This window comes from Macrosteles quadrilineatus, unplaced genomic scaffold (assembly GCF_028750875.1).
Source record: "Macrosteles quadrilineatus isolate MER2022 unplaced genomic scaffold, UCM_ALF_1.0 Scaffold_8__2_contigs__length_117827958, whole genome shotgun sequence".
Lineage (NCBI taxonomy): Eukaryota > Metazoa > Arthropoda > Insecta > Hemiptera > Cicadellidae > Macrosteles > Macrosteles quadrilineatus.
The window spans coordinates 96,177,392-96,199,995 of record NW_026542601.1 but is presented as its reverse complement, the minus strand read 5'-3'; the positions used below and the strand labels follow the sequence as shown (position 1 = coordinate 96,199,995).

Here is a 22,604-nt window from a genome sequence, read left to right as displayed (position 1 = left end):
AAAAAGAAAAATAATCACAATAATGACAAAGTAAGTATGACAAAAGCAGAAATTGAATTTCAAAATGTGCAAGAAAACATGTTGAACAAAAGTGTTGCTAAGAGAGCAATGAAAACCCACAAACAAAGAGTAGAAGAGTTTAACTTGCATCTTGACAGTGTCACTGAGCATTTTGATATTCCTAAAGTTAGTTGGACCAAATAATATTTGTCATTGTAACCAAATTGCGAAAGTTGAGAATGGGATGTTAAAAATCTGGTAATAAATATTTACGTTATAATGATTGTTTTAGCTCTATAACCCTATGACATAAATTAATGATTATACCTAACAACAGATTGGTAAGCTGGTGAAGGGTGGGATCAATCAAGGCCACACTAAAAAAAAACAGGCCGTAATGCTCGTGAAGCATGACGTAACGATAGAAGACGGCAATGACGTAGTTTACCGTTTGTGATCAGCTGCTTGTTTTAATCTTTCCTTGGAAAATAAATAAACAAATACCCTTTGTCACAAAAATATTAAACATTACGTCATTGCCGTCTTCTATCGTGACGTCATGCTTGACGAGAATTACGGCCTGTTTTTTTTAGTGTGGCCTTAGATCAATCCTTAGCTTGTAAAAAAAATAATCTCAATGTTTCACATTTTTCTAAATATATATCCCACTAACATGATAACTCTTTCAAAAAATTTTTATTACGATTTTGACACCAGTGGATTTTTTTTAACCAGAGACAATATACAGTGTGTATTGAAATGAGGCTGTTAGGGAAAGCGGTCCAAATCCATATGTGTTGTGGATCTGCCTGAAATAAACCTGACCCTTTCGCACCAAAATCCGGAACGCTAATCACTAGGATAGTAACACACCAAAATTTTAGTGAATAACAATTGCTTCCATCTTCAAACAAAACGATTTTGTAATCGATTTTGTCAAAAATAATAACATTATGTTATCATCACAGTCATTGTCTCCTTTAATATAAGGGTGCGGCGTTGGTGTGTGGCAGCTGCACTAACCGGCCTATTATCACGGTATTAACAAACAAGTAAACATAAACTTTACACAGATGCTCCATTATTAATTGGTGCAACAGCTGTTTTGGTAGGCCGGGTCTGCGGTGTTTAATCTCACTGTCGCTTTAATCTCACCGCAGCCTTGTATTAGAGGAGACCATGTCACAGTTCATTGCATATATTAATTAAGGAAATAATCGTTAATAAAGATTACTTTTCTTTAGACATATGTTTATACAATTTGATAGATTGTAAACTAAATTTGTATAATTTATGATGGTTAGCAAAATATCAAGAGGGCTAAGAACGTTGTACATTTTATCCTGTATTAATATTTTAGAGAGAAAAGATTTGCAAGTTGCTTGTCTATGAACAAATTGTTATAAAATTTAGCAAAATCTTTTTCCTACAGTTACCCGACAAAGTTGGCTTCCTTGTACTGTTTATAATACAGAAAGCTGCTAATTGCTGCATATTTATACTTTGTCATACGGTTTATACTTTGGCGCACATCAGGATTCCAACAAAACAACACAAAACAGCGTGGTTCTATTATGCACGTAATCCGTGTACGCTTGGAAATAGGTTGATAATACTATGAGCAGGAAAAATATAATGTGTAACAAGAGTGCAAAAGGTCTTTGCTGCACTCGAGATCATTCCGCTGCTCTCATGTGCAGCAAAGTGCCACTTTGCCTACTAGTACCACAAATAACTATTGTAGACTTTCTTAATGTAACCAAAAATCGTGATTGAGTGTTAGTTGTAGCAGAAAACAAAAGTACTCATTTAGTCTGATATGACAAAGTATGGATCAAGTGGTCCCATCAATTCCAACTTGTTTGCTGCTGGTTAAGGTTTTAAAAATGCCTTGTATTTTTATTGTGGTTACAGTCCATTCAGAAAATTTAGGCGGTTTGAGATGTTTTTCCATGTTACCCCACCACTTAAAAATGTATGTTACAGCTGATAGATGAAACTCAATAGCAAAACTTTTTCCTTCGATATTAACCCTCCCAGTGTTACTTGACGAAAATTCGACAAGCAGCACACTTTGTGTAGTGTTACTTGTCGATTTTTCGACACGCAGACATCGTTTACGGCGAAGGCTCTATGACTGACTGAATCGGATTGAACTGGATCGAGTTAGGTATCGTTCTTTCCGTAATATTCTAAGCTTTCTCCAGAGGTCTGTCTCAGCGCTGTACGTTCTCTGAGCCGATCGTAATTGTAGCAGACAGCTGACGTGCGTGTATTTGTAAACAGCTAGGTTACCCTTGGACCGATGACTGATGTGTTTTATTACGTTTATCATTGTTTTAGTGTTAAAAATCAAAAGTAGTGATATACGTGTTGCATTATAAGAAGATTTAAGTGGTTTTGAAGTGCTGGTTGATGATCCTAAAGAAGTAGGTAGTGATATTGATGTAAATTATCAGCCAGATTCCTAGCTATGGTTAGGCTATGCATTCTTAGCTAAACGCTATGTACTGAAATCTGTTTTTTGCCCATAACTTATTTATTTGCAAATCTACTTCCTTATATTATTATATATTTGTAATCCTCATAAAATTTAGAACAAAGTGGCTATTTTCAAATATTTGTAGGCCTATAATTTATACAATTTCATTGAGCGGGAACTTTTTTTTTTTGAAAATTTTTGAAATTATATATTTTTTTTTACCTAAAAATTTTTTTTTTTAAATGTTCCTTATGTTTTATATATAATATTGAAGCCCATGATTTTCCAAACAAAATGGTATATAGAACATTAGAATTAACATTGTTTTAAGCTTCTCAGATCCGTTTTAATAGAACCTTGCAAATGCGCCAAAAATAGGTGGACATTAAGGCCTAAACTATGGACACTTGGAGGGTTAATACCTTCCACACATTAACTAATTTTATTTAGCTGCAGTGAAACTCAGATTTTTTAAACCACTACAAATATTGTAAATACTGGGTGAGGCATTAAACGGCACAACTTTGAAATATCCCAAATAATTAATTTTGAAAATTTGACATAAATCTTAAATGTATGAGTGGAAATGAATGTTCACCTTGAAAATAATAATTTTTTAAACACAGTGTCAGTTAAATGGCATCCTTGGTTTTGCACAAATTGTTGAATTCTGAGATGAAATTCATCCTTGAAGTTTTTAGCGTTTGTAAAACGTCTGTAAATCGTTTTGTAGCGCTTTGTTGTGCTAGCAGTCCTCGGATTCGCCTCGCACATGAAATTTACCTTTTCTGTGTCCGGCTAGGCCTCACACATGAAACTTGAGCATGTGCCGGAAAATGCCACTTTTGGTCCTAGTATTGAAATATACTATTCTCTATAAGGATGACAGGGAAAATTGAAAGGCCACTCAGGGGCAGAGATGTAATTACATGAAAACGCTTTTGAAAAAGTTTTTGAGATTATAGTGATCAGTGAGTGAGTGGTATTTGCCTTTTTACACAATACTTTGTAGAACAGTCTTTTTTTCTGAATAATGAATGGACTCAGTGAATAAACTAATGAATGGACATTTTGAAGTAAATTAAGTAAGAAAAAAATATTAGCTTATGATGAAAACTCTTAGGGTAAAAATAAGTTAAACCAGTAAAAAATAATTTAGTTTATTCAGTACATTCTTTATATGAGATCTTATTTGTTAATATTTTATTCCAGCAAAAAGTCTTAAAGCATAGTACAATTAAAAGTTTAAAAAATAATTGCATGTATAGTTCGGCCGCTTAGAAAGCGACCTCCTCCAACATTGGTTCAGCATTAGCGCGCAGGTCGTTTTCTAAGCGGCCGAACTATAGTTGTTATTATATTAATCTACAAATTTAGTAACACTTTCTTTACTTTAGGCTTAGTGATTCTTTTCAAAGGTTTTGATTCCAATTCATTCTCATTCTCTTCTTTTTCTTTCTTAATAGTTTCTGGCAGAAAATTTTTATCTTCCATGAATTTTCCATTATCTTTTGACTCGTCGTCTTCTTCATCATCAATGTACATCTGAAGTGGATCAAATTTAGAATTATAAACCAATCAAATCAGAAGATGAAATTGTACCATAAGATTAATCTTAGGAAAAGAATACTCTGAAAAGCATGGTTCGATTATTAACCCTGACACTTTCTACAGATGGACTAGAATGTTTGTGTAGCATACAAACAGTTGTTTCACTTGTTAGAATTTATTTTTATGGCATTCTTGGTGATATTTTAATTGTTTCATTTGTATAAGTAGAAAACTTTCAACAACTGTTTAATCCAGGATCTGTAGGGGGTTGAGAATGCATGGAAAGCCTGACACAATTTTATTTCTGATTGTTGTTCTGGCAATTGTTCGCCAAATTCTGCTGAAACAATTGCCTCTAATAATAAAAAATGAAATAAAAAAACTTGGAAAAATAGTATCCTTTAGAACCTCCAACAAATTAGATAAGCTTATAAACACTAAAGGATCAGGTGATGATATTAACAAGAGAACCGGAGTATATAAATTATCCTGTAACAACTGCAGTAAATTTTACATAGGCCAAACAGGGCGGTCCTTCGAGAAAAGATTCAAAGAATACATTCCAAAAGCCTCGAAGGTGCAAAAATCTAATTATGCCGAACATCTGGTATTAAACAACCACAACTATAGGCCTACTAATTTGGAAACAAACTTAAAACCATTGCACATTTGCAACAAAGGCAGGATCATGACAGCTCTGGAACAGTTTGACATTTATAAAGCCGCAAAAAACAATCCCCAGGACATATTAAATGACAAAAGCACTCTGCAAACTAATATTCTATTTGAATCACTCATAAAGTTGGACAAGGACCGTGATAAAGGCGGCCAGGGGACAAAGTTCAGCTCCTGAACCAGTCGAGACTCGGCACCCGTCATGTGCACACCAGTGTACGTAGGCCTACAGTTTTTGTCCCTGTTTTTTAAATGTTTAAATGTTTTGTGTATATTTTGTAAACTTTGACGCGACCAATTCAAGAATGGTTTAAGTTCTTCAAGTTTGTGATCTGATGATGATGTGGATACATTGAAACGCGCGTAGTCCAGTACAGGAACAGAGGAATCACGAGGCAGTTACAGGTATTTTAACCTTTTTACAATATTATTGTCAACGTGATTCAGAATAAACAACACAACATGAAGAATAATTTACACTATTGTTAGTAATTTGTAAAGGTTTTTATTTCCAGGAAGTAAAATAATGAAGACAATAGCCTCAACTTACTTTTGATTTTTTAGCTTTGACTGGAGACTTCAACTTGGTTGTGGCTTTCTTTAAACAGTTGAGAGGGTTTTTCAACTCATCATTGCTGCTTTTATCTGGTACTATCCTGCAAAAGATACATTTTTGTCTATAAAGGTAGTTTAGGAACAGTGCTACTTTGTGTGAGCGAAAATAAAAACTAATATTTACGACAATAACTGTTATCTGCCATGTTTTTTAGCTTTAGTCTTGTACACAGGCTCAAAGGAGTGATCCACCTTGTTTACTTTACAGGGAGTTTTTTTAATCCTGGACTGACGATCACAAATGAAATAGAATAGAATAGAATAGAATTGCCTATAATTGCCGGGTCACAACATGATCAGATCACAAATCGTCTTCTATGATCGGCGTGAACAAAACCAGAGGTACTGTAGAGCACCGTACAACTATACCAGCATGCCCATGTTGTATACAGGGTGTCCCAAGTACACAGCCACACTCCGAGGAATGGTTCTTCAGGTCAAAAAAGAGAAAATCAAGAATTAAATATTCATAAAATCCTTTTTTTGATCAGATATCCCCCATTTTATTTTTTTACATAAACATTTATCATATTGTAAAAGAATAATCGAGATCTTGAACAACATGTTTGCATTTTAAGATAAAATATTAGTGTCATACTTACTCTAATGCAGATGAAGTTTGTGCAATGATATTTTGAACCAATGGTGTGATAGTAACCGTTGGCTGAGATCGGACAAGACCCTTGGTTGCACCTAGCTCTTTGATGCACTCGTTGGAGAAACTCTCGGCATCAAAAACTTTGGTCTCAACTGCACCTGCATTGACATACTTGAACATATTATTTCAACGTCCCTTTAACTATCGAAGTATTAAAAAAAGGATCATCAATTAATAGAATGAACGACTCATGTGAAATGATAATTACTGGACTGTATTTTTAGGTAGAAATTAAATAATAGCAGGATTGTAATTAGAATCAAATGTAAGATCAATACCTAATTGAAAAATCTGGTAATTCATGTTAATATAGAACAGTGACATTTACAAACGTATGAATGATTATAAGTACTAAACAAAATAAGTCAATTATATTATGTTCTTGTTGAGTAAAAACCTGACTATAGCCGATCCATATAAATGGATGTTCTAGGCTACAAGGATAATAATTACTAGTATTTAAGCTATAGCACAAAAAGCTATACTGTTAAAGCAGATAAACCATTTTACTGAATTGGCAATCACCAAAATTAGACATTTTGTTTTTAAAGTAGTGTCTACAAAAGCAACTGATTTTTTCTAGTTTAAAGCCTAGTCCACATTTGGAGAGTGAGCCGGCTGACAGTATGATAACAGTTTCGTAAGTTTCAGATTTGCTTAACATCTGAGTCGCAGTCAGATTGGCACCACGACAGATTGGCACCATGGTGTTTTAGCACCCGGCGTCACATTGGAACCTCGTTGACATGAGGCCATGAAATATCACCCCACGTCAGCTTGGCACCACGACAGATTGGCACCATCCCTTTCTAGAGGTTCCAATCTGTCGTGTACTGTTACGACTGATTGGCACCTCTGCGGCCGCCGTCAGCTTGGCACCGCGACAGATTGGCACCACCCCTTTCTCCAGGTTCCAATCTGTCGTGTACTGTTACGACTGATTGGCACCTCTGCGGCCGCCGTCAGCTTGGCACCGCGACAGATTGGCACCACCCCTTTCTTGAATGAGGTTTGAAAATACAACAACGCAGTTTTCTGCGTGCAATATTGAGTGGAGCTGGAATATTAATCCAATCCTTCCCAATGAGTAGTTAAATCTCATTCACGAGGAACAGGTGTAGTATTGACTTTTAGATCGATTAGATTTAGGTATCTGCATTCCTAAAATTCTATGGGAAGGGAGGAAAAAGGTCCACGACGTAGGAAGTGGTGAAGGAAGTACACAAGGCGAGCTGCCTGGAGTGTGGGAACTGTTTATGACGATTAGATTAAGGTATCTGCAACCCTAAAATGTTATAGGAAGGGAGGAAAACTGGTCCGAGACGTAGGAAGTGGGGAAGTAAGTAGTAAGGTGAGCAGTGTGGAGTGTGGGAACTGGAAACCGTTTTTAGCAGTTAGAATAATGTATCTGCAATGCTGAAATCCTATGAGAAGGGATGGAAGCATGCCCACAACATAGGAAATGGTTAAAGAAGTAGTAAAGGTTAGCAGTGCGGAGTGTGGTGAATGTTTGTGGCAATTAGATTAATGCAAAACACTAAAATGCTATGGAAAGTGATGAAACAGGTCCACGACGTAGGAAGTGGCTTAGGAAGTATTAAAGTATGAGCATAGTGTGAGAACCGTCTGTGGCAGTTAAAGTAATGTGTCTTTAATCCTAAAATGCTATGAGAAGGGAAGGAAACAGGCCCCACGAAGTAAGAAGTGGTGAAGGAAGTAGTAAAGGCTGGCAGTGCAGAGTGGGGGAACCGTTTGGGCAGTTAGATAAATGTATCTGTAATACTTAAATGCTATGAGAAGGGAAGGAAACAGGTCTATGACGTAGGAAATGGTGAAGGAAGTAGTAAGGCTAGCAGTGCAGAGTGTGGGAACTGTCTTTGGCAATTACATTAATGTATCTGCAATCCTAAAATACTATGGGAAGAGAGGTAGACAGGTCCACGACGTAGGGGGTGGTGAGGGAAGTAGTAAAGGTGAGCAGTAATAAGTGTGGGAATGGATTAATGTATCTGCAATGCTAGAATGCTATGGGAAGAGACTGTAGACTGTAGGTTAAAATTATTACGAAGCACAAATCGTTTCATATTTTCGGTACATACAATCGTTTACAATCGAAATTTACAACTGATTTGACAACAGCAGATTTTTACACCATAGAGGCTAAAAACTATTTTTACTCCCTAAAGAGTAAAAATGCTTCTTAGACCCGCAACGCATGCATTAAAAACGACTGTTTTTACTGCAGTATGACAAAAACAATATAATATGAACCCTAGATGACTCCGCTCAATTTTGTGGATGCCTCTGCGAACGCCACCTAGTAAATTAAACGTTTTATTTTCATTTTAACTAAATCATAATATACAAAAATAAAATAAAACGTTAAAATGTAGTTCTTTAATTTAAAGTCAATCACTTCAACAGTCATTCCGTAGATTCTTGTGTAAACCATATTAATAATACTGCAAAGGGCAAACGTATCAAACTGTTACGACTTCCCGAAAAAAATAATCAAATTTTAAGTTCATTCTAAAAATATTTTAAGTTTTGGAACGGTCAGAGTGAGGCAGAGAATCTGTCAACTATCACTAATCGTCTTGTTTTCCGGGTCCGACTCCTATTGTTGGGGCGTACGTACATCCACGGAAACAAGAGACACTGACTCATAATAAATGTGTTCAGTATAAATATGTATCTTGTACAACTTTTGATGATTTACAAAAACAAATATCATTACGTTCTTAGTCATGATTTTTTGACATTTTACATTAAATTTCTAGCAAATCGGTTTACGTCTGCCTTGACAAGTAAATACTACAGGTAATGTGTAAATTAAACATATTTTAATAACTAACAAACATACATGTTATTACGTTTTCTACAATGAGATTCTGTGAATTTTGATATAAAATTACAAACAAATCTGTTTACTTTTGCAAGTAACAACTACTGATTGATGTTAACAAATCCGGACAGTTATTATTTCTTGTGAAATTATTATTATAGGTTAAAAATAAGAACAAATAATGTTGCTTTTTAAACAATTGGTGTTGTTTGGTTGGAATACTAGAATACTGGAGTGCAAAAAAAGGAAGTAAATGCATCAATTAGCAACTGTCTGTACTATAATCATAATTTGTTAATTGTACAAACAATTGTACTGAATTTAACTAATCCTGATTAAAAAAACGTATTTAACATTCTTTTATGGTTAACTATCAGTCATACCCGTTCTTCGCAACGGGAAGAGAACGCTAAAGAGAATAATTATGTTCCATAGATTTGTCGTATGTAGATACACTTTTAGAGGTTCGAAAAGTATTAACTGGATACTCCGTTTCCCAAACATTATTTTAGGGGAAATAAACCATACAAACACAATAGTTTTTTTTTTAACAAATAGGAAAAAATGAAGTCAATAAGTTAAAGAACGATGCACTTAAAAAATAAAACGCCTTATTCCCACAATATCAAAATTGATTTCTTAAATTAATAACCTAAACATACCTCAGGAAAAAATCCTACTTTGACAGTTCTCATTTTGTATCACAGTTTTTTGTTGCTGCTTGGTTAAAATTAGCTGTTGTCATCAATTTAAACAATTAATAGTACTGCACCCTGTTGGTAAACCTTATATCTTTTTAATGTTATTTAATATCATAGAACCAACTTGTGTAGTTGAAACAGGTGGCAATAGTTATTTGTGCAACTAGTGAGAAAAGTGAGCAATTGACTCACTCGAGAGAAATCCTTACTCACGAGCCGTAGGCGAGTGAGGAATGGTTTCTCGAGTGAGGCAATTGCACTTTGCACTCGAGTTGCATATTATATTTTTCCTACAGTTACCATAAAACAAATAAATTGGCAAACAAACGTAACATATTTTTACACAGAAGTGATCTTTTAATATGACATTTAATGTGAAGTGACAAATACTGTACAACAGTTGGCTACAACAGCTGACCAGCTGATTTACAGCCAGTGTTGCCAACGTATTTCGCGCACATACGACCTTGTCTGCATGTTGCGCTCACTATTTCGTCCCTTCACGTTGCAAATCTGGAGTGAGACAAAGTAATTAGAGTGAGACAATGTTAACATTGTCTCACTGATGAGTGAATTGGCCACTTTGCTTTCTCAAATCAGCGAGAGAACATGAACATTGTTAGGCGACTGTAGGAAAAACTATTTTATTCCTGATTAACTATAGAAACTAGTGTACCTGTTGCTCGAATTAGAGCAATTGCGAAGCATTACAGTCGACTCACAAAGATTATGGAAATACTCACGAAAAACACAACAGTTAGATATAATCAAAATCTTTTGTAAATGTCTTATCTTTTCTCAAAAAGCTGATCTTGTTTTTTTTAGTGTTTTCTACAAATTTTTCCCTCTCATAGCCGCATTAGGTTGTCTATGATAACGATTATAAATGAAAAAAACATTATTTCTATTTCTTCTGCTTGGTTGTGTTCTATGACTTTTTCTATGTTTCCATTGTTTGCAAATCGGTTATTTCAACGATTGCTCAAGAAATGTAGAGCAGTGTTAATTCAGTTTTATTTTTAGCCTATATCAAATTGTCCAGGATTTCTCGCTTTTTTCCATTGTAATAATTTCACCAACCCAAGTTTCGTCGACAGATGCAATACGCCAAAGAATATCACCAAGAAGTGGCAGACGATTTACAATCTCCAATTAGTATTTACAATCTCCAAGAAGTGGTTAAAAAAAGCAGAAACCAAGCCATACAATAGATATAAGTTAACCCCTTAAGAAATAATTTCAAGAGTTACTGTGATATTAGGATTTTCCACTGATTTGGTAATAGAACATTATATTGCAAAACATGACACGATGCAGAATAAAATCGATTTTAAAATCAGAAAAACCCATTGCAAATACTGTACTTCATTTTGAAAAATTCAATAAATCACAATTTAAATATTAACAGCTGTTTCATTAAAAAGTAGTGTAGAATTATGCATATGGTAAACAAATTTGAAGAGGCAACTTTAAAGGCTTCTGGGGCAGAGCCCCAAGGGAATTTACCTCGTTCTTCTTTTGATGGCTCATCTATAGACCAAGACCTTTCTTTAGAGACCCCTAGCAAGTTTCTACGCCCAGCCGTTCTCTCAAATTAGCTGGGACAAAAACCCAGTTTTTCCTCCATAAGAATAACATGGGATGGGAATTCAAAGGCCACTGGGGCAGAGCCCCAAAGGAATTTACCACGTTTCTCTTTTGATGGCTCATCTACAGACCAAGACCTTTCTTTAGACACCTCTACAGAGTTTCTACGCCCAGCCGTTCTCTCAATTTAGCTATGACAAAGAAAAACAGTTTCAAATAATTAATATATAGATATTTCCTGCTCGTAAAAATTCAAACAAATCCCTTTTCGTAGGGAAGAAATCACAACTACTTCTTGAGTGCAAAAACCGCCAAACATCTGCAAGAAACTCGCCGAATGTGTAATGGCCCTTTTAGACTGATTTTTTCATTACGCTTTTGCTACCAGATAGCATGTTTATAGAATGATTTAACTTATTAAGCATTGTACTTTGAATCAGATGTGGCATTAGTGAATAAGGATTCTTTCATTTCGTACTTCGTGGAATATACAAAATATCACAGTCAGGGCCCACAGTAAAATATGTAACAATTGCTACTAAAGATTTTTGCGTAAGACGAACGTACTATTTGTGGTAATCAACAGCTTGAGCGAACAACTGTTAGTAAGAATAATGTTGCTACCTGGTTGCTACTTACTACTGCACTAAAAGAAAGAATCTTCACTTTTCACGTTAATTTTCGCGGTTTTAATAGCTTAATTGTTATTATACTTTTCCGATGAGCTCGGTTATCTACGGAGGCTTGATCAATTGGGGCTCAGATTATCGTGAGTCTGCATATGCTGTATTGGAGAAACCTAACCTCATGTTCAAATTTAATGTTAGAAAAGTCATTATAACACGTACCATACCATATTAACTCAGTGTGTTACTTACAAAAAAAATGATTTCCATATTAAAGTTAATTAAAATCATTGAAACCCCTTTATTGACAGTACAGTGTAGGCCTACAGTACACTTAATACGAGTCCCGTATATCAATTCACTACTGACATAATGTGTGTGCGGCACATTTAATCTAAATCTGGCCTGATGGTTTACCGTAGCTATTATTTCCCTCGTGGTTCAATAACCTGGCTTTAAAGTCGGGGCGTCCTCCCCCCATAACAGGTAGACGGGCAATCCTAATCCCTTGTTGACAAACAACAGTGTCTTTGTTACGGGCGACCACCAGGGACTGCTGGCATCCTCACGCTATTCAAATTACGGGGATTTCTATATTTGAGTCTGCAAGTTATGTGGCATTTCCAACTGTCAATTTGGTCTTCAACGTAAATGTTGACATTGACAAACGAGCGGACGTACAAAGAATTTGAGGAAGCCGGAAAACTCCACGCTGGGAGGGTTTCGAATATTTTTTCAAGCACCTTTTATAAGATGATCCTTTTTTGAAATAGGACAAGGCCATAAATAAAAAGTAGCGTCAGTGCTGTGGCCCTTGAGGCATTTAGGGGTCGTTTTTTTATTAATCAGTTCAGTTAACTACACCACACCATCTGTTTCTCAATCCTAATATTTGTAAAGTAGGCCTACTGTTAGGACCAAGCCTTGCACAGTAGTATTTTGATTTCGACTAGTTTTTGTTATTACTGTTGATCAAGATTCCTTAAATAAAGCGTAGGCCTACTAGGAAAACCCATGCGAATTGTTAATGTTAACACGAAAAACAATTAATATAAAACGTATTTTATTGTTATGTTTACAGAAACATTGAGCGAACTGTACATTACAAACTAGATGACCCGGCGAACTTTGTACCCCATAAAAGTTAAAAAAAAACCAAATCAACCGGCCACCTTTATAAGCCTTTTAAAAACAATCACAGACAACATAAAACCGCTGAAAATGACTTTCAATTACATCACCTGTCAAATGTTTAATCAGCTGTTTCTAAAATATCTATCTATCTATCTATATATTAATAGGCAAGCATGTTTCTTTAAAACCTTTTTTCTCAGCTCGTGTGCATCGTAGGGAAAATCTACGCATACCGTTAGAAAGCTATTTTCCTGTAGGTGTGCAGAATCCCTTTATAAATTTAAATAGGCTCAAAGATAAGCACAAAAAATGAGTTTAAAAATTTGAAAAAATTAACATGGATCTTATGCGTTGCTATGCTGGTTACGAAATAACAACGAAATATAAACAGAAAATCAAAACAAATGGAGGAAACTCCAATCACATGTTTTATTTACAGTGTGGGGTGAAAATAGATAAGTGAGTACATTACATATTTTTGGTCGAGTTTCGACCACTGGACGACCTCTCGTATTAAATTAATCTATGCATATGGTCAAAAACCATCATATTTTTCTTCATACGCATAACATACATATGTGGGGCTTAGCCCTAAATTTAAATACTGAACTGAAGATACATGTGTTAATCGGGTTAAAGACGAATCCAACAAATCATAAATCATTAAAAAGATCCAGCCGGTCTCGAGTTACAAACTGCTTAACTAACACGACATCATGGCATGTAGCCTATATCTAGATGCATACTAAGAAAGTGTTTAAAAGTACAGTATTTTCTCTCAAAGTCCTGACATGAGGCAGAAAATCCATCATAGCGACCACTTTCAATTTCCATAGCTATATATATCTTAATCCACGTAAATTTCACGCCTAAATAACCCCATTTCAGAAGATTTGCATATTCAGTGTAACCATACCTCGAGTTATACATTACCTGATTTTAGAGTTTTGGTCAAAGAAGGAAGTACCGGTAATTATTTTATAGGGCAAGCCTACTTGCGTGCAACCGCATCTTGCTTACAACAAGGTAAATTAAGTAATAAATTACAGCATCTCAAATATATCACAATTTATCACTCTATAATGCTTCCGAAAAATGACTGCAAGGTTTCATTCAATTGTGCCAAATACTTTAGTAGGTATCAGACGTTTTCCAAATTATAAACTTGAGTTTAATAGCATTGAGGAACTGTAACTTTGATTAGATGGGCCATTTACGAAGCGGTTTGTGCTGTTAAAGTTAATGTTATTATCAATGTGTTTAATTGACATTAATTGCATCAAGTATTGACACGTTTCTGTTTTCAAACATCAGACTAGTAAGTAAAACGAACAGGTGGGCCTATTGAGGGCAGCGGTGCCAATCTGTCGTATACTGCTACGACTGATTGGCACCTCTGCGGCCGCCGTCAGCTTGTCACCACGACAGATTGGCACCACTCATTTCTCGAGGTTCCAATCTGTCGTGTACTGTTACGACTGATTGGCACCTCTGCGGCAGCCGTCAGCTTGGCACCACGACAGATTGGCACCACCCCTTTCTCCAGGTTCCAATCTGTCGTGTACTGTTACGACTGATTGGCACCTCTAGGAGCGGTGCCAATCTGTCGCGGTGCCAATCTGACGCGGTGCCAATTAGACGCGTACCCAACATCTTAGCCAGCCAGTGTTGGTATGGTGACTGAAGAGGGTGTACTTTTATCGTGTGAGCGCTTCATACTTCTGTGGCTGATGTGTACTGAGGAAGAGACAATGATGTATCCGCAGGTTTCTCGAGGAAGGTTCGTACCATGGTTTGGGTCTTCGATTAGATGATGGCACAGAATTTAGACGTTTTATAAGAATGACTACTACCAATTTTTAGGTTCTATTATAGGCTTTGTTGGGTCAAAGATAACAAAGAAATGTGCGTGTTACAGGGTTGCAATTTCAGCCCTGAACTCCAAGCTAAAACACCTGTGGATTCAGATTATATCTGGTCTTCTGTCTCCAGGCAAGTCCACACATGCAGACTTAAGACAAAAGACTTGTATCTTGTCTCCATGTTTCTCATTTGTATGGGAGACATAAAACACTGTATCTTGTCTCGAAAAACACGGAGACTCATCTGCCGATAGACAGTTGGCCGACAGCGTTTTTGGAGACAAGTGTTAATGAGGCTTTAGAAAAGCTTTTACTAGTCTACTCCCTTAATTTGTGTCCCGTTTTTTCTTTGTTTCCACTCGAATTTCAGTTTTTTAGAATTGAGCGTATAGCACACCAATACATTCTTCCAGTTGTCAAGACGTGTTATGCCTGATTCTTTTTTCATTGTTAATCATCTGTACTAAGTTTAAAAATAAATAAAAGGAAAAAACAAAAATTACTAAACTGAGCTTACAAACCACGAGAGATTTTGGCCCCTTCAAGTTTATATTCGGCTATTTCCAAGTCCTTTTTCTTTATAATATCAAGGAGTAGCCTTTGTTGTTTTTCCAGCTCTGATAAAGTTACTAGAAGAGGGCAGGATACTTCTTCAAAAAACTGAAAACATATTTTAGTATTAGAAATGTACTAAGGAGCTTCAATAATGTATCATAGTAGTCTTTAAGTTTTACATTTTACATACCGGTAAATGATTTTGGTTAAATAAAAATCTGATATTAGTTAGTAACCAAGCTAATACGGAGATCATCTCACACTATTCTACACACCCTGCATTCACACATATATATTCATTCATATAAATAACCACACGTGAATCACTGTCTTACAAAACTGATTAAATGCAAAGCTGTAAAATACCTTTACGCCACACTACACTATTTTGACAAACATTCACGCAATGATTTCACTAGTCATAACCTCTCTTAGAGGTTATGACTAGTGATTTTTAGCTCTTTAGTTGCTGGTATTATATAAGGATTTGTACATATTTAGTTGTATGGCGTATACTATCATACGTAACTCTCGCTCAAAATGTGTGTACCAGACTCGTATGGTAAGCACTTATAATTTTCAGGACTATTAACGTAATAGGTATACTATTTCATCATACTGTCCGGAAAGCAGACGTTTTTAGTTCTCTAAATCGTCTTGAAAATCATTGTTTTCGGGTAACTTCAAAGAGGGAACAGAAAAAACAAATGGTCAGGAGGTGGCTCCAGAGGGTAGACCAGGTAGGCCCGGGCCTACCTAAAATTTTGGTGGATATTTATAAATTACAAATAAATAAAGAAATTTAATAATATTTACCCAAATAAAGGAAAAGCATTCAAACTAATTATTTTACATTTAAATTTTACAATTCCCCCTTTTTGCAGGGAAATCCCTTCAAACCTCTTGTCCCCTGATCAAACCCTTTCTTGATACTTGTCAAGCCTGCCCAAAAAAATATTTCTGGAGCCGCCCCTGCATATGGTAAATTTTTCGGTTTGATAACCTCAACATTTTATCAGTGCATTGTGAAAACGCTACTAATGACATAGGCCTAGTTAAAGCTATGTTTGTAAACAACAAAAATGTACAAACATTGATGACGACTTGGTATCTTAAAATTATGTGGTCTAATTTTTAACGATCATAAGGTTATTATTTCCACATTATGATGAAAATAGTTGTTCATCACACGGACCAAAAAGATCCACTTTCACCTAGAGATGAAAACTACTAGCTTTCCATTTCTTATAACAAAGTGAATGTTGCCACATACATCAAAAATAAATTCATGAAAAAATTACAGTAGCTTGTTCCATCGGAAATTTGCTAAAAGGCATTGAATCCAATGACAACTACTCATTGACGATTATTACAATAGTTAAGTAAAAAAATAATCTTACTTGACTAGGTTCAGCATGATGTAGAGTAAACTTTATTTTGAACTTTAATAAGCCATCAAGATTGCTCTGCAGGTCAAGCTGTTTACCGTTTACGATGTCTGTGAGTTTAGAAGTGACACTGTCGCCTTCTCCCTCAACAAGCGACCACATGAGTTTTAAAAGCTCATCATCACTGGTTTCCAACAGTCTGTTCATATCCTGGAAAATTGAAGCTTTAGGAATAAGCCTATCACATAGGCTTATATGTTTCAAAGCCTATCATATAAACTAGGCCTATTGAATAGTTTTGATTTATTGAAAACAAATGCAATTTAAGAGCAGACAACAATTTTTATATCCACAGTTACGTTCTAAACATATTTAAAGGTAGGTAAAGGCTTGGGAGGAATTGTAGCCTATTATAGGCCCTACAACAGATTTAAAAAAATCAGAAATCCAAGTACGGTATATAACTTTTAGAAAATGGTTCTTTACATGGAAAAAGTAAAAAGTCATATTTATTATTATTTAGGCTATAAATGATACAGTCCACTCTTGGTAATTCAAACACTTGATAATTCAAAACTTTCGATAATTCAAAATGAAGGCTCAGTCCCTAGAGAATCTCTCAATATTTCAAATTTTTACCATGCATTTTGATACACTCGGTATTTCAAAGTCCAAATAGAGGGCAGGTCAATTTGTAACACGCAGTAATTCGAAGTTACGTCGGAAAAACACTCTATAATTCGAAGTAACTCAGTACCGGTAATTCGAAGTTTCGTCGGTTAACACTCTATAATTCGAAGTCATGCTGTAATTCGAAGTTTCGTTGAAAAAAAACTCTATAAATCAAAGTCACGCAGTAATTCGAAGTTTAGTTGGCAAAACACTCTATAATTCGAAGTGATCTCTTCCTGTTATAACAGGAAACTATACAGTACAGTACATCCTGTTCCCTTGGTAGGCTAGTGTTGGACGTTTTGATGTTTGTTTAGTTAGAGCAGTAGTTTGAGTTAGTTCGCTGACTTGTTTTTCTAAGTTGGCAATCCGATCTCTAGATTGTGCGACATCTCCTTGAGCACAAACGTAGTTGTCGACAGCTGATAGATAGTTCAGCTATTGGCGAAATATATAGTGCTAAATAATAGATTTCTTTGCAACTACAGTAACTGAAAAATAAGCCGTTTGGTTGTTTAAAAGTGTACTAAAATACGGTATGATGTTTTATTGTAACGTGCTGTACCTTTGTATGTATTAAACAAATTAACTCTCTGTAATTCGAATGGTTTATTTTTCTCACGATAAATCGAACTCTTGATAATTCAAAACTCTTGATAATTCAAATTTATATGCTTGGCCCACCAATTTCGAATTATCAAGAGTCTGCTGTATATTTTTACACCGCGCTTAACTTGTAGTTACGTCATTCTACGTTTTATTCTCAACTTTCAAAATATTGTTACATCACTGTACGTACATTACAGTAACTAAACCAACTGTATATCTAAATAAATGTTACAGTCCTCGAACCCCCTAACTTGAGGCAGCCCAAACTGACCTGCAGGGCCATTAGGGGCTGGTCCCGCACAACACTTTTACAATCTTATTAGCGACGCTTCCGTGGACACCCTAGTTCAATATTAACATTAATAAAATTATAATCAATATAATTATTTACTCGTTCACATTAATAACTTAAAATTTAACAACAATTTTTCCTTTTGTCCCATCTAAAACGGACAATTTTTACGGGTTTTGATCTATAAACAAATTACCAAGTACGGTAACTTAAATATTTAAACGTAAATATTCTCCGTTTTAGATGGGACAAAATCAGAAATGTTTGTTAAATTAATATCATTAACGTTTTAAACAAGTAAGTTGTTACATCAGATTATGATTTTATTAATGTTAATATTGAACTATGGAGTTCACGGAAGCGTCGCTAAGTTAATAGGATTGTAAAAGAGTCATGCGGGACCAGCCGGTTAATAGCCCTGCAGGTTAGTTTGGGCTGCCTCAAGTTAGGGTTGTGAGGACTATAGGATCTCCTGCGTAAAATTATAAAAAGCAATAGGCTATCTAATACAGTAGTAATGTTTTCTATTAAAACTTGGCAGTAAAAAAAATGATGCTCAAACTACTAGTGACTAGTCGTTTGCCAGTGGAGGAAATAGTTTTAGTGACTAGTCAATAGTCGTTTGCCAATTGCAGGGTTAACATCTTTGATGCAATTTGTCTATGATTGTAAGTTTCAAAAGTATCAATTATCAAGTAGGCATACTTATGTCTAAGTACATGATGCAAAATGGTGTTAATACCTTACATCTTTGAAGTAAACTGTCCTCTTGAATTTCTTCACTCCATAACTGTACTAAATCAGTTACAAAAAGCTTATGCAAAGTATCTTTTACAGTGTGTTTAATTAAATACTCCATTTCATCAAACATACATCTTTTCCACATTTTCACAGCTGTGCTACTGTAAGTTGATTTTATGACTGAAACATAAATTATAAAAAATAAATAAGTTGAATATTAAGATTTCAGAGTTTTTGTGGCTAGGCCTGTACTAAAATATGATTTTGTAGTCTTACATTCCAGTAGAAGTAGTAGGCCTAGTTGCTGAATTTATACCAGAATAACGAGTCTCATCTATCCTTTCTTAATTTTGTACCATTCGCGGTTATTTAACCCTCACTATGGACAATAATTGAATAGGTAGCCTTCAAAGAAATAACTTAGGCCTACTTCCTATATGAGTGGCACCGCTGTAACTTAGGAAATTCGAATCCGATATTAGGCAGTTTCAAAATAGCGATAAAAGCAAGCATTTTTGATATTGTTATTTCATTGTGTTTCACCCACTAGGCCTATTTCAATTGTGCAAAAACAGTCTGGAAGTTTAATAAATTAATGAGTCGGTTCATTATAACCTAACCTTTAACTTACCTAATCTAACCTCACTTCAAAGGATTTAATATTTTTTCAGGGTGAAATAGGCGTTTCCCCCAAAAGTGCCAATGGTAAGAAGTGCTTAAAATAGTCTAATTTAGGTAGATAAGGGGAAAAAAATGCAATATAAGTTAACATAAGTAGCATAAGTTCAGTATTACTGTATTTTCTAAACAGCACCAAAGTCCATTTTCTTTTATTTAAAAAGCTAGTTATTGCATATTGTAACTCTGATTTTGTTCTCATGTTGTCGTGTGTGGTTTTGTCTGTTTAGTATCAAATGTAAACAACTGACAGCAGCTCTCCTTCCACCCCTTTTAGTGTTAGTCGTAGTGATGGGCGATACGGACGCGTATCGCGATACAGCGATACGATACGTATCGGAAAAAAATATCGTATCGCCGTATTGAATCGGGCGTCTGTATCGCGATACGCGAATCGTATCGTCAAAAATATCGAAAAACGATACGTATCGTATCGTTTCCCCCCTCCCCTACCTAACCTAGAAACGGCTAATTTATATAAGTACCTGGGGACCAAGCTTTGCTCGGGGAAAATCATTAGTTTACTCTGAAAACAGTCTTAGTATTGCAGATACATTCATTAATCCATTTCCACACTCGACACTGCTCACTGCTCGCCTTTACTACTTCCTTCACAACTCCCTACGTCTTGGACCTGTTTCCCTATCCTTCCCATAGAATTTTAGGATTGCAGATACATTAATGTAATTGCCACAGACAGTTCCCACCACGGCCGCCTACACTCTGCACTGCTAGTGCTAGATAGCACGCTAGTGGAAAGGAAATGGACTGGACTGGGATGGGACTGGTACATTATCAAGTAAAAACAAAAAATACAGACGTCAAAAACTCTTATTTCAAACCACTTTCAAACTACACATCCACAGAGTACAGATTTTGCAGTTTGCTCGGCCTGCACAAAAAAAGCTTAAAAATATCGTTTTGACATGAATCGTATCGCTCTATGTGCCGATATAAATACAAATATCGTTTTAGGCGATACGATACGTATCGTTTTTTAAATATCGTATCGAAATATCGTATCGTCCCTCGCGTATCGCGATATTCCGATACGATACGATACGTATCGCACATCACTAGTTAGTCGCCACTAGAACTTGGACTCATCCATACCACAAATATGTTAATAAAGCAACAAAACTAGGCCTAAGGCTTAATATTAATTATTTAACGCCACTTAGGAATCTCTCCGTCCAAAACTGATTGCATTCATGGATTCAGCGTTAAAAATACTGGAAGTAGACATATCAAAATTCCATCATATCCCAGTGTAAGTAACTTACGGTAAATAACCACCATTATTATTAATCGGACTGGATCGGCAGGAAGTAGGCAATACTGTACCGTGGGGAAGTTTCGAGACCAGTGATCACATGTCTAAATACAATGCTCTCCCAAATTTAAGTAAATTTTTGTGTTGAACCTCTTGTTGTTTGAACCTTTTGTTTTGAATTTGAATAGTAACTTACTTAGTTAGCCCTGAATATGGATAGCTGTTACGCATCTGAAACGTGAGCCTCTAGTTTAACTTATAGGCCTACTTACTGTGTCTCTGTGTCCAGTCCATAGAAACCTAGTGAGGCTATAATCTATAAAAAGTATTAATTTTTACCTTATTTGTTTTTTATGATGGCTTGGTTATGAAAAAAAGATACGACAACTAGACGTTCTTCTTTCAAAGGGTACCAATTGCATGGGTTGCTCGTAAAGTAAATAAATAAACTTATATTGCAATCATATTGTTAACACATTTTGTTTACTATCAACAAAAATATCTTTGACAGGTCCGATCCGAGTCCAGTCCGACTAACCGATCATACAACCAACCTAACAACACGAAATTCTGAAAAACCAGCAAAAATAGTGGTACCATAGATGAAGTAATATAATAATTATTAGTAATCTATGGTGGTGGTGGTGGTACGTTTCTAAAACAAAGTGACAGAGTAGTGACTCCAGTTGCCATTAGCTGTATGGGCTATTTGAATTAATAGCCCATACAGCTAATGGCAACAAGACTTCCCCGCGGGTGACGATGAAGATGTCTCCGCGGCCGCAGGAGACGTTCAATATTTTGCCGGATTGCGGAAGACATTATTGACGTTTTTCTGCGAGCGATAGGATTTTGCCGCGATTGCGGAAAAAATTATTTCCCCGTCACCACGGGTCGCGGGGCGGGAGATATTAGGGATTGGGCCGTGAACCGTGAACGCGGGAGACGATAATGTTGTTATCTGATGATGTCATAGGTAATTTTGCCGCGATCTCCTCATGGAAGACGTTGATGACGCCTCGGGAGATGCCGTACCAAGCTAAAGTGCAAGTTTAGGCGGTAATACATGTGATATAATATTTTCTATATAATATTTTTTAAGATTATTGGGAGGGGCCCGGTGAACAAACTTGCGGGGGGCCCGCGGGCTCTTATTGCCGCCACTGCAAATAATAGTGTCAGTTAAGCTGTTGTAAACTACTTGTCCTAATGCTCTTACTGGGTTTAACAAATTTTCGGCATAAAAACTTATGGTCATGTAATATAAATATTGTTATGATAGGGGGCCCGTGTGGCTGAGCTTGTCACACAATTGCGGGCCCGTGTCCCGGTAAAATTTCCCGAAAAATCCCAGTCAGGGCTCACGGGACCCATAGCTCGCGGGCCCCCCCGTACCGCGGGCCCTGCTTTTAATCACGTTTCTCAAGCACTTGTCACTTTAAAAGAAATACATCCAATATTACAAAATATATTTTGATGTAGCCTACAGCGAGAATATTCATATTAAGTCCCAAGGAAATCCCCAAAATGCATTTGTTTGTGTGGATGTGCAATATCTTAAGGTGATCGCACTTACGTTGCATGTTACCATTTTTTTTTTTGCAGAATTATGTGTGTATTGGCAATTTGCCATTGGGAATAAATAGATAAATGATTATAT

At 35.9% G+C, this 22,604-nt stretch overlaps 1 protein-coding gene across 2 annotated transcripts; it reads right to left on the bottom strand.

The window, feature by feature from the left end:
* Positions 1-3,655: 3,655 nt before the first annotated feature.
* LOC129001007 (non-homologous end-joining factor 1-like) lies at positions 3,656-21,459 on the bottom strand. Of its 2 annotated transcripts, none has more exons than XM_054428133.1 (7): positions 21,284-21,459; positions 18,995-19,173; positions 16,692-16,889; positions 15,258-15,396; positions 5,926-6,079; positions 5,259-5,364; positions 3,656-4,027 (listed from the first exon to the last, which is right to left on the bottom strand). In XM_054428133.1, the coding sequence occupies exons 2-7, from the start codon at positions 19,136-19,138 to the stop codon at positions 3,848-3,850; spliced, it is 921 nt and encodes a 306-aa protein (XP_054284108.1). In that variant the 5' UTR covers positions 19,139-19,173; positions 21,284-21,459; the 3' UTR covers positions 3,656-3,847. The 2 variants fall into 2 exon arrangements, with proteins under 2 accessions (XP_054284108.1, XP_054284109.1); XM_054428134.1 differs by having other exon boundaries at positions 19,000-19,173.
* Between the last annotated feature and the right edge of the window lie 1,145 nt (positions 21,460-22,604).

Bases quoted from the DNA above. Each gene is read 5' to 3' on its own strand.
- LOC129001007 (XM_054428133.1), bottom strand. From the start codon at position 19,138: ATGTGGAAAAGATGTATGTTTGATGAAATGGAGTATTTAATTAAACAC. The intron at 16,890-18,994 runs GTATTAACACCA...TCAATTTTCCAG, and splicing joins GTTTACTTCAAAGATGTAAG to GATATGAACAGACTGTTGGA. The intron at 6,080-15,257 runs GTTTGTAAGCTC...ATGTCAATGCAG, and splicing joins AGGGGCCAAAATCTCTCGTG to GTGCAGTTGAGACCAAAGTT.